At 38.7% G+C, this 12,048-nt stretch overlaps 1 protein-coding gene across 1 annotated transcript in view; it reads right to left on the minus strand.

Annotated features, from left to right (window-relative positions):
• The window catches only part of ATP8B4 (ATPase phospholipid transporting 8B4 (putative)), a 261,101-nt gene that overhangs the window by 44,045 nt on the left and 205,008 nt on the right, over window positions 1-12,048 (minus strand). The window contains exon 21 of the mRNA XM_032174818.2: window positions 656-803. Coding sequence (XP_032030709.1) covers window positions 656-803 — 148 coding nt within the window. The remainder of the gene's footprint in view (window positions 1-655; window positions 804-12,048) is intronic.

Raw genomic sequence — 12,048 nt, forward strand, 5'->3', positions numbered from 1 at the left:
ATAATTTCACTGGAGTGTAACTAGAGGTTTTGTATTTTAAATTAGAAACTCAGAAGAGTATTTTCATGTTTGTTCAAGATTTAGAATCTGAACTACATTAAAAGTACAATGCAAGTACATTCTATTAGGACAAGAACCAGATTTCCTAATCAAAGCTAATTGTTTGGCATTGCTGTAAAATGCTGCTATTTAGAAAAACCACTAGAGGTATCTTAATGGCAATAATTTCGTATAGTAATTACATGAAGGTCAGGTTGTGCTCCACAAATCACAAACATTAGTAAGAGCAATAATTATCATACATCCACCCAGTTGCATTATTTTAATTAAGTAACAGTGAGCTGTAACACTCCCCTCTAGAAAGGCACTTAAATAATACTGCTAAGTGGTCTATAGTCATTTAGACAAGATTGATATTCTGTGAATTTAGCATTTCTTTGGAGCCTCCCCTGTACTGTGGTGATCCAAATAATAATGTATGAGATATATATCAGAAGTTTCCTTTTCCTTTGCAAACAGGAAATCATCGCATATGCCCTGTATCTAGTAGTGACATTTGTCTGGAAAAGACAAAGGAGGTCTCATTATGATAGTACAAAAGAGATGATTATTGCAGTGAAGAAAAAGAAAGGACAAAAACCATAGGCAAACTCACCAAACTGTGGCCATTTATGATTAAGGCATAATCTCCTGTTATGGTTTCTTCTACAATAGAATCCAACTCCAGCTGCTGCTTTTTTTCACAAACTACATGGCCATTGGAAAAATTTCTGTTTTGTCCAAACAAATTTTGTTTTGCTTTCCTTAAAGGAGAGGGTGAAAAGTGAAACATAACAAAGCATACAGAGCATGCCTACTAACTCTAACAAGAAGCTCGCCTAGAGGTAAATTTATTTCACCACTATTCAGAGAGAATATGGCATAAGACCCAGTTTCAGTAAGCAAGCTGGATAATTCTTTGTGATGGGAATATCATAGCAAATTTCCAAATTCCAGGATGTAGGAGAGTAAACATAATGAAAATACAATCATCTTAAACGTTTAAAATTACCTAAAAGCTAAATCACCATCTTGAGCTGTGTTTGAACTAGGGGATCTTGATAGATTTGGTACTTAAGATTGTCTGAGCTTCAAGGGCTTAAGAACCCCTATCTGGCATGCAATACTGTTAAATAATGGAAAGCACAAGACTAAAGACAATTGATGAAATCTTCTAGGAATTCCAGGACATCTATATATAAAATACATTCATCAATTTGAGGTACAATGTAATATGATCCAGCTTAAAATAGCAGTCCACTGAGAAACATATTTTTTAAAAAAATTTTAACAAGAAAAAATGATGGTACTTACTGAATTGGCATAGCCATTATAATGGAACATTTTAAGCAAAAAATTGTACTCAGCTTAAAAAATAGAATAAATCTTCTAGGAAAAAAACTAGACACCAAAGTATAGAGGGTTGTTCCAAATGGAAACGCCCTCCGAACGCTCTAGATCTAATTAGCAGTAGCTATAAAACAATCCTGCTCACATCCCATGCATCTCTGCCATCTAAGAGGAAGATTGTATGGTGACATAGCATGCTTAGAAGTGGCATTCTACTGTTCTGTCCAAAATGGAAAGACGATGCCTTTAAAGGAGGGGAAATTCCTCTTCAAGAACAGTTGAGTGCAGGCTTTGCAGTAACGTAAGGCAAGCTGACATACCTACAGAAGCTTCAACACAACCAGAGAACTATCCAGCATGGTTCATAAGTGGCATTTACAAAATGAGCACTCAGGAGAACATGGAGAGTGAGAGAAGACCAGAAAGTGAATATTGTGTCTTTTGGCAAAATGAAATTACTCATCCTGTGTAGAAAATGTTTATTAAAATGGTTTTATGCTGAGGTTCCTCTGAAAGAAGAGAATGTCCACTTACCAAAACAACTATTTTAGCCCTCAGCTGTCTAATTATTTGAAAATGTAACACCAATTGTTGACAAACTAAGTTTAAAAATAAAAACGATACAAAAAGATACATTAACTTCTAGCTCAATATCTCCTTCTGCTGTCCAAGACCAAAATCACATCTGCATTTAGGAACCCAGAGGTCACATGGTTCCAAGAATGATATCATACATTTAACAATCAGTTTGCAGAATCAAAGAAAAAGATTTATAAAGTCAGAGTGCTATGTGTGAAATTTAGGGAGTTACAAAGGGGAGAGGGAGGTAGAACAGACATGAAAAATCATTGTTTTAAGTGAGAGGATCAGACTTTCCCATCAGATAACTATGTCAGGGAATCCTCCTCACAGTCATGAAAATGTACAGTGCCAAATAATAAAGCAAGGGAGACAAGTTCCTTGGAAATGAACATTTCTCCAACAATGTTGCAGAGCTCATAAACTGCGACTTCAGAAAGCACCACAGGGAAAACATCTCCTGAGTACTCCTTTTGAGTAAAGTTCTCACTCGCTGTATAAATGACTCAATCTGTTTTCCCCTCAGAGAGTGAAAACATTCCAAAGAAGGGTGAAGTTCATGAAAGTATTGGCTGAAATTCTATTTACTTAGGATTTTTTTCTCCTTAAACTGTCTTCCTAACATCTCACATGAATCCCTTTCCAGGCAGAAAAGGGACAGTTTTTCTGGCTCTGCTGAAATTGTCACTGCACTTTCTCTGTACAGGCCAGCGTCTCTTGGCCAGATTGGGCTTTCATATTTTTAGACCTTTGCCCACGCTCTGTAGCTGTCATTTCTTTTTCTTCCTGGAACTTAGCTCTTCAAACACCAGCTGGTTCTCACAAAAACGATTTATTAGGAAGGGAAAAACCTACACATAACTCCCTTCAATGACTATGAGCTATACATTTTTGCAAGCATAACACACAATGCTTAACCACATAATACAAATAACAAATGCTAAAACAAAAGAGTGCCTGTTTTTTCCAAGCTGCGTAATGAAGGGCAGTTTATTACAATTCTTGGCATGCAGAATCGCATTAACAGTTGAGGCAACTGTGGCATTCACAGCCCCATGCCACCAAAAGCACAGCAAAGCATAGTTAGGCACATACCAGCTTGCATACAACCTATAAAGAAGAAAAGAGGATGGCTGGAAAAAAGAGTCGTTTAGTCAGTCCTCTTAAGGCACTCTATATTGAAAGGTTAAATTGATCTGTTGTGGCCAGGCACAGTGGCTCATGCCTGTAATCCCAGCATTTGGGGAGGCTGAGGCGGGCAGATCACCTGAGGTCAGGAGTTCAATACCAGCCTGAACAACATAGAGGGACCCCCCCCATCTCTACTAAAAATACAAAATTAGCTAGGCTTGGTGGCACATGCCTGTAATCCTAGCTACTCGGGAGGCTGAGGCAGGAGAATCACTTGAACCTGGAGGCGGAGGTTGCAGTGAGCCAAGATGGCGCCATTGCACTCCAGCCTGGGCAACAAGAGCAAAACTCTGTCTCAAAAAAAAAAAAAAAAAAATCTATCTGTTGGGAAATGGATTAAAACCATGACATCCTGTTTAAAAGAAGAAAATCTGGACTTTGATACGAAAGCTGGAGCTTTGAGCTTGGAACCTGGAAACCTGGGTTCAGACTGCCTCTGACATCTTATGTTTGTTTCCACAGTTGAGTTATCTGACCTCTAGCCACTTGATGAGCCAGCGACAGATCCATGGCTAGAACCTAGGTGTTCACATTCACAGTTCTTGGTCTACTGCACCAAGCTGGTTTACACATAGAGTCAGCCACAGACTGCCTCTAGGTTGGACTAAGACGCAGTGATGGAGGGACGGTTTTAAAGGACAGCCCTGCCCTGCCAACAGTAGAGAAAGGGAGAAAGTACATGAAATTTTGATTTGAATTCCCAGTTCCATTCCTTACTACACTACCTGAGAGACCTTTAAGATGTTCAACCACTGAACCAGTTTCATTATTAGAGCTCAGGAAATGGGACACGCCAGTCAGTTTGGCTAGTGCCCCAAGCAGTCAAAATAGATCATGAAAACTTGGGCTGCTGCACCAGTGTGTGCCAGATGATCTACAAGATTACCTAAGTAAGTGCTCTAAAATTTTATGATTCATGAGAGAAATTTAATCTACTAAAACATTTTTCCTGGGTGACTAGGGGTTAGGAATTAGGACCAAGATGCATTTTGTTTGGCCTGCACAGTGTCTTAAAGAATCTCTATGGCTTTATGGCCGACGTGATGTCCCCACTCACCAAAGGCCCCATCACTCCCTGATGTATAATAGATAGCCCAGATCACATGATTAATGCTATATGCCTGTTCCGGAAGCCATTTGCATTTGAGAACCCTGCACATTCAAATAAATAATTTTCCACCAAGTAGATGTTCAAAAAATACCGATGCATATTTTGTTGATTAAAAAAGAAATATCAATTCCTAGTTATATCACTGGGATACTTCTCAGAAGCAGTGGAGTCACTTTATGATTTAGTTAAAGAACATGAGTTTTTCTAATAACAAAACACGTCACCAATGCTACAAAAATGAAATACGGAATGAGTTTTCCTCTCAGATCAATCAAAATTAAATTCTCAGTCTGTTTTCCTTTCAGCAGAAGACATATGAATTGGTGAAATGTATTCAATGTAGTAATTTTCTGAGAAACCATAGCAGGGTTTAATTGTAGCTTTCTAGGCATGCCTTTAATAACAAGGCAGCTACAGCAGCAAAATTAACCCAGGACTCAAAGTGTCTAAAATGGTTTCACGACACTAAATTTGAAACAAGCCATATGTATGATATGTATAAAAATTATATATCCATGTTTATGAAATAATCTAAGCACGTTTGACAGGTTTAAATATAAGCATTTTGGTCATTTCTTTTCAATAGCTACTATTGTTCAGATCCTGTTCTTTGGTTATACTTTCTTTTTAAATGAACTCCCACTGAACTCAAAAGTATAACACAAGAAAAAGAGATGGTGCAAATTTATGATTTCAATATTTCATCCCAAAGCTGTGGGCTTAGATATAAGTAGCTGAGATTAGGAGTATAGAGAGCAACCTTGAGCAATAGCTTTTTTGGATGCCATTTTACCCCCAGTCCTAATATTAAGAAAATGCACACTATAACTATAATGATTCCTCTACCATAGAATTTTCTATCATACATTGCCTCTCTGTCTTATACTCTAAGAGTGGGGTTGCCTAAAAGTCTGAGTAGAAATAACATTATTTTCCAGTCAGCTGAGCAAGGTGGCCCCAAGGCTCCTGAAATATTGAGTCTAGCTAGAAATTATTTTTTTTCTTTTGAATATTTTTTCTTCTCATTAAAAAAGATAATTTTTTTAGCTTTTTTCTAATTGTAAAAGCATTACACAAACACTATTACAACATCAGATAATACAAACAGCCATAAAGAAGGAAGTAAACATGATCCATAATTCTATCACCCGGAGAGAACCACCGTTTATATCCTCCAGATCTTGGTAGGCAAGGAGGTAAGGAGGTGGGTAGATGTATAGTGTTTTATACATACATGTACATACATATATATACATACACACACACACACTTTTTTGCAAAAAGAGAGATCATCTTATGCATGATGTTTTGTAATCTCATTTATCATTTAACAAAAATATCATGGACATTTTCCAATGTTGAAAAACAAAAGACAAAATCACTTTGAATGACTGAAGAGTATTCCATTGCATGTATGTATCATAGCATTTAACAAAATCCTTCATGGCTGGTTATTTGAACTATTTCTCATTTCTATTATCATAAATCAATACAGCAATAAATATTCCTTTTTATACAAACTCATACATTTGTTCACTTATTTTCTTAAGGGAAATTTCTAGAAGAATCACTGGGTAAAAACTATGCACATGTGTAATTTTGAAATATATGGCTAGTTTGTCCTCTAGGGAGTTTCTATCAACTTACAGTCCCAACAACAGTATACAAGTAGTTCACATTTCTCCATATTCTTTCCATGTAATGACAGTTGTGTCATCTAGTCAACCAAATGTAGTTGGATAAAATCTTGAGATATTAACTCAATCGCTCCTTTTCCCACTACTACTAGGACCACAAGTGATCCTCTCTATTTAACTAGAAACATACTTTGCTTCAGGAGGATCTGCAGAGCCAAATATAGAAGGAGAAAAATAGAACCAAACTTTTGCTTTTTGAGCACCAAAATAGGGCTTTGAAACTCATAGCAGCATCATTAGTCTAATTTCAGCAATCTGGAATTTCACTAATTGGACTTTTGGATAAAGAAGGGGGGGATTTCTTTAAGTATCAAAAGAATAAACTTTAAATGAGTCAAGGCATTAAAATGATGATGTCAAAAGGAGCAGAGTAGGAAGAAATTACTTTCCTTCATTTCCCACCCCAGCCTAGGGAAAGGGGACTTTGAGGAGTTCAGAAACTGATAAGTGATGGCTAAAAAAAGCCTGGGTCCTGACCCACCCCTGGATTGGTAGTGGATGAAGGAACCATGTGGCTAACGGAATCCTCAGATAAATTTAGGGGAATCAGCAGAGTGAAGGGATTTTAGAAACTGAAGTGGCCATATAAGAACACAAGTCATCTTGGGCATAGAGAGGTGAGGAAGAGCAGCCACACTTTCCGTGGTTCCCCAGCAGAGTGTGGAAGTCAGCCAAGAGGGAAAGCCAACAACAACCCTAAGAGAGCAGAGACCAGACAGGAACACAGACGTGGGAAGTGCTAGATGCCAGCAGGGTGGACACTGATGAACAGTGACAGGTGAGGCAATTGTACATCCCAGACTTGAACTAAATTTAACTGAAAATGCCTAGTTTAATTGTTCTGTCCTCAAACAGAAAGAGGTTCAAGTTCAGTTTTAGAAAATTTAATGAGTTTCTATTCTTGCATGCCCGAGCACACTCTGGGCTGTGAAACCTAGCAGTGACAAAGCCTCCTACTACTTCTCTTCACATCCAGTCAAATTACAAGACCTATTCATTCTACCTCCAAAACGCTGTCTATTTTATTCTACCCTTTCCTTCCCCACTGTTCCAGGCCTGCTGCCCTTATTGGGGAAATAGTTTCAAAAGTAGTCCTTGTTGGTGGAAAGATTGGGATCAGTGGCTGAAAGAATGAAAGAAGAGAGAAGGGAGGAAATAGACAAGGAATGAGGAAGGCAAGAAAGATGCTCATGGAACATTCATAAAGCTTTAAGTTCTTGTCTAATCCCCCAAATAAAATAAGCTATAGGGTAGATATTTGTATCCCCATTTTACAAATCAGGAAACCAAGCAGAGAGAGGTTATTCACATATCAAAAGTTTCCCACTCAGCCTAAGCATGAAGCTGAGATTCCAGCTCGAATCCAGCTGACATGAAGTCCTTACTCTTTCTCCTACATCTGCTATTTCCCCTGGAAATTTCTGCTGATTCTACTTGCTAATCTGGTGTCTGACCATTTACTCAAGTGAAGCAGTAAGATACCTTAACAACTATATTTTTAGATTAATTATTAAAGGGAATAAGAATAAATCTAAGGTATATTTAGGGAAACACATGGCAAGTGCACAGCCTCTGGGACCAAGCTGCCTAGATTCACATCCCACCTGAACCACGGACTACTTTGGGCAAGTTACTTACCCTCTATATACTTCAACTTCCTAATATGTCCAACAGGGAAAATAGTAATGCCTACAATTGAGTTTCTTAAGAACAAAATGAGGTAATACATGTGTACTGCCTACAATACTCTTCCAGGCACTGTCTCAAAACATTTAGCAATAGGCTTATTAAAATCTAGATCTGTTTGCATCTATCTTCCTTCAGCAAGCGTCAAGTTCTGAATGAGAGTGGTCCTTCAAGATGTACGACTAAAGGCATCTGGCAGTTGCCTCCTCCACAAAGAAGCACCAAGATAGAGAGTAGATAATCATACTTCAAATACGTCATCTAAGAGAGAACATTGGAATTCAAGAGAGAAGTGACAGGAAACACCTAAAAGAAGGAGAGGGAACAAGGCATCCTGCCTGGCTGGGAGCCCAGAAAGGCTCTCCTGTGTAGGGAAAGTATAAGTGAGGGATGCCCAGTGGTCCACAATCTCACCACATACTCCACTCCTAGCCATGGGAGAGCCTCTCAACCCTCTCAGACCCTGAAATTAACACAGGGAGCTGCCTGAAGACAAGGCAGTGCCATTGCCCCAGAGAGGGAGCTCACACTGGGTCCCACATACCACTCCAAGTCCTAAGCAGCTACAGCAAAGTGTCATTTTGAGAGCCCAGCCCCACCAGACTGCACCCTGCCTGGGGGCCCAACAGCACCTGGCTTTCCACATTCCTGGAGCTCCACTGACATTCCCCACCTGCAGCTACCACCACTGGCCACCACTGCGACCATGGCCAAAGTGCAAGACGCTGACAGCAACCCCACTGCCCTTCCAGCAACAGGACTTCCTCACATTTCCACATGCCCTAAGGATAGGCTACCCCTCAAATAGCTGCCACCTACAGCCAAAGCACACACTTCCCAGCCACCTGCCTAAGGCTGCTACTACTAAAAGCAATCCCACTCACCCCAGCAGCCAGCATGGCCACAGTGCAGCTACTGCCACCCCCACCTGAGCATTCCACCAGAGATCTTGGGATAAGCCTGTCCCTGCCCACCACAGCCAGCACCCATACATACCACTGGACAGCGGGGAGAAGGGGAACATACAGACAGGTCTGTCCAGTCTGGCTTTGACCGCCCTCCATACCCCCCACCCCAGTACTTGAGCATACCACCTAGGGGCCTGGGGATCACCCTACTCCATCCACCATCCACTGCCATGGCTCCATCCACCATCATGAGCACTCCTCCCAGAGACTGGAAGACAGGCTAACCCAGCCTGCCACTACCACCACAGCTAGCACCCACCTGCACTTACCACCCGTGGACCTGGGGAATGGCCTGACCAGCCTGTCACAGCCACTGCCAACACCAGCATAGGCTATTTGGGAGCCAGAGAGTTGTCCAACCACTGCTACTGCCATTGCCTATGCCATGCCTGCAGCCCAGGGGCCCAAGGTCCGGCCCACTGCTTCTACTGCTGTCACCTGAGCAAGCCTCCTGGTGGCCCAAGAATCAGCCCACCAGGACACACTAACACCAGTGCCAAATGTGCTACCCTTGGACCCAAAGACAGGCAGGCTCAGCCTACTACTGCTCCCACTGGGGCCCAAGGACTGTGCCACCTGCTGTCCCCATGCCCAGTAAAACTTCACTACAGCCTCCATTAACAACCACACCCTAAGCCGCTGAGGAAGTCACAGACACCACTGGTTTTGTTTACCAAAAAAAAAAAAAAAAAGAAAGCCAAATAAATTATATGGAGACTATACTACTGCACACATCCAGAATCAAAGCCAAAGTACCCTACCCAACCAATACCAAGATACATATTGAGGAAGTCCTCTCCTATGAAAGTAAATCCACAAAATTGGAAGAAGCAACTGTTACGCCAGATGTGTAGATAGCAACGTAAGGACACAAGAAACGTGAAAAAGCTGGGAAATACAACTCCAAAGGAACACCATAATTCTCCAGTAACAGATTCCAATGAATAGGAAATTTATGAAATTCCCATAAAAATAATTCAAAATAATGATATTAAAGAAGTTTAGTGAGATACAAGAGAACAAAGATAAACAATACAAAGAAATGAAAAAAAACAATTCAGGATATGATTGAGAAATTTACCAAAGAGGTAGATATCATAACAAAGAACCAAACAGAAATCCTCCAACTGAAGAATTCATTGAATGAAATAAAAAAATATATTTGAGAGTTTCAGCAACAGACTAGATCAAGCAGAAGACAGAATTTCAGAAGAAGACAGGTCTCTTGAAATAACCCAAACAAAAGTAAAACAAAAGAATTAGCAAGAGTAGACAAAGCCTACATGACATGTGAGACAACATAAAGCAACCACATATCTGAACTATCAGCATTCCCAAAGATGAAGAGAGAACAAAAGCATTCGAAAGCCTATAGATGAAATAATAGATAAAATCTTCCCAACTCTAGCAAGAGATTTAGACATTGAAATACAAGAGGCCCAGCAATCCCCAAACAGGTACAATGCAAAAAGGTTTTCTCTGTGATACATTATAGTCAAACTGTCTAAAGTCAATGACAATGAGAAAATTCTAAAAATAGCAAAAGAAAAGCATCTAGTCACCTATAAAGGAGTCTCCATTAGACTTACCGCAGACTTATCAGTCAAAACCTTACAAGCCAGAAGAGAATACATTCAAAGTGCTGAAAGACAGTATCTGGAGGTCAAGAAATACTATACCCAGCAAAGTTATCCTTTTTGGAGAAATAAATTTATTTCTAAATAAATTTTATTTCTAAATAAAACTTTATTTATTTCTAAATAAAGTTACTTTATTGTGGAGAAATAAAATTACCCTCTTTGGGGAAATAAAGTCTTTCCCAGACAAGCAAAAAATAAGGGAATTCAACACTACTAGAAAAGCCCTACAAAATAATTGAGGGAATCCTAAACCTGGAAGCAAAAGGGCAATATCTACTATTAAGAACAACACATAAAAGTGCAAAACTGACTGGTAAAGCAAACACACCAATGAGGAAGAGAAAGGACTCAAAGTTACAACTAAAGAAAACTACTGACACAAAAATACATAATAAAAAAGAAATAAAGGAACAGAAGATATATACAACATCCAGAAAACAATTAACAATGTGACAGGAACAAAACCTCACATATCAATAGCAACTTTCAATGGAAATGAATTAAATTTTCCACTTGAAAAATACAGAATGGCTGAATGGGGTTTTTAAAAATGTGATCCAGATGGCCTGGATCTGGATCTATAAAAATGTGATCTATATGCTGCCTACAAGAAACTCCTTAACCTGTAAAGACACCTATAGACTGAAAGTAAAGGTATAGGAAAAGATATTCCTCACAAACAGAAACCAAAAGCAAACAGGAGTAGCTATACTTATATCATATACAAGACACTTTAAGCCAAAAATAGTAAAAAAAGCCAAAAATATCATTTTATAATGATAAAGGGATCAGTTCAGTAAGAGGATATTACAATAAGAGGATATTACAATTCTAAATATACATGCACCCAACACTGAAGTACCCAGATATATAAAGCAAATATCACTAGATCTAAAGGGAGAAGTAGACTCCAATACAATAATAATGAGAGACTTCAACAGTACACTCTCAGCATTAAATAAATCATTTAGACAGATAATCAATGAAGAACATTAGATTTAAACTGGACTTTAGATCAAATGAACTGAACAGACATCCACAGGACATTTTATCCAACAGTTGCAGAACACACATTCTTCTCACCAGCACATGGAACATTCTCCAGTATAGATCATAAGTTAGGCCTCAAAACCAGTCTCAATAAATTTTTGAAAATTGAAGTCATATCAAGTATCTTCTCAGACCACAATGGAATGAAAGTAGAAATCAATACCAAGATGAACTTAGAAACAATACACTACATGAAAATTAAACATGTTCCTGAATGAATACTGGGCCAATGAAAAAAGTAAGATGAAAATGAAAAGATTTCCTCAAACATATGAAAATGGAAACAAAACATACCAAAACCTATGGAATACAGCAAAAGCACTGCTAAGAGAGAAGTTTATAGCAATAAATGCCTACATCAAAAAAGTAAAAAGATTTTAAATAAGCAATATAATGAAATGACTGAAAGAACCCAAAAAGCAAAAACAAAACCCAAAATTAGTAGAAGGTAAAAGATAATAAAGATCAGAGCATATGTAAATAAAATAGACTAAAAAATACAAAGGATTTATGAAATGAAAACTTGTTTTTTTTTGAAAAGATGAACAAAGTCAATAAACTTTTAGCTAGACTAACCAAGAAAAAGAGAGGATCCAAATAAACAAAATCAGGAATGAAAACAAAGACAGTACAACTTATGCCACAGAAATACATAAGATCAAGACTTTAAGAACAACTATATGCTAACTAACAGGAAAACCTAGAGGAAATGGATACATTTCTGGACACATGCAACC

The sequence above is a fragment of the Hylobates moloch genome, unplaced genomic scaffold (genome assembly GCF_009828535.3).
Source record: "Hylobates moloch isolate HMO894 unplaced genomic scaffold, HMol_V3 SCAFFOLD_14, whole genome shotgun sequence".
In the NCBI taxonomy this organism is placed as follows: domain Eukaryota; kingdom Metazoa; phylum Chordata; class Mammalia; order Primates; family Hylobatidae; genus Hylobates; species Hylobates moloch.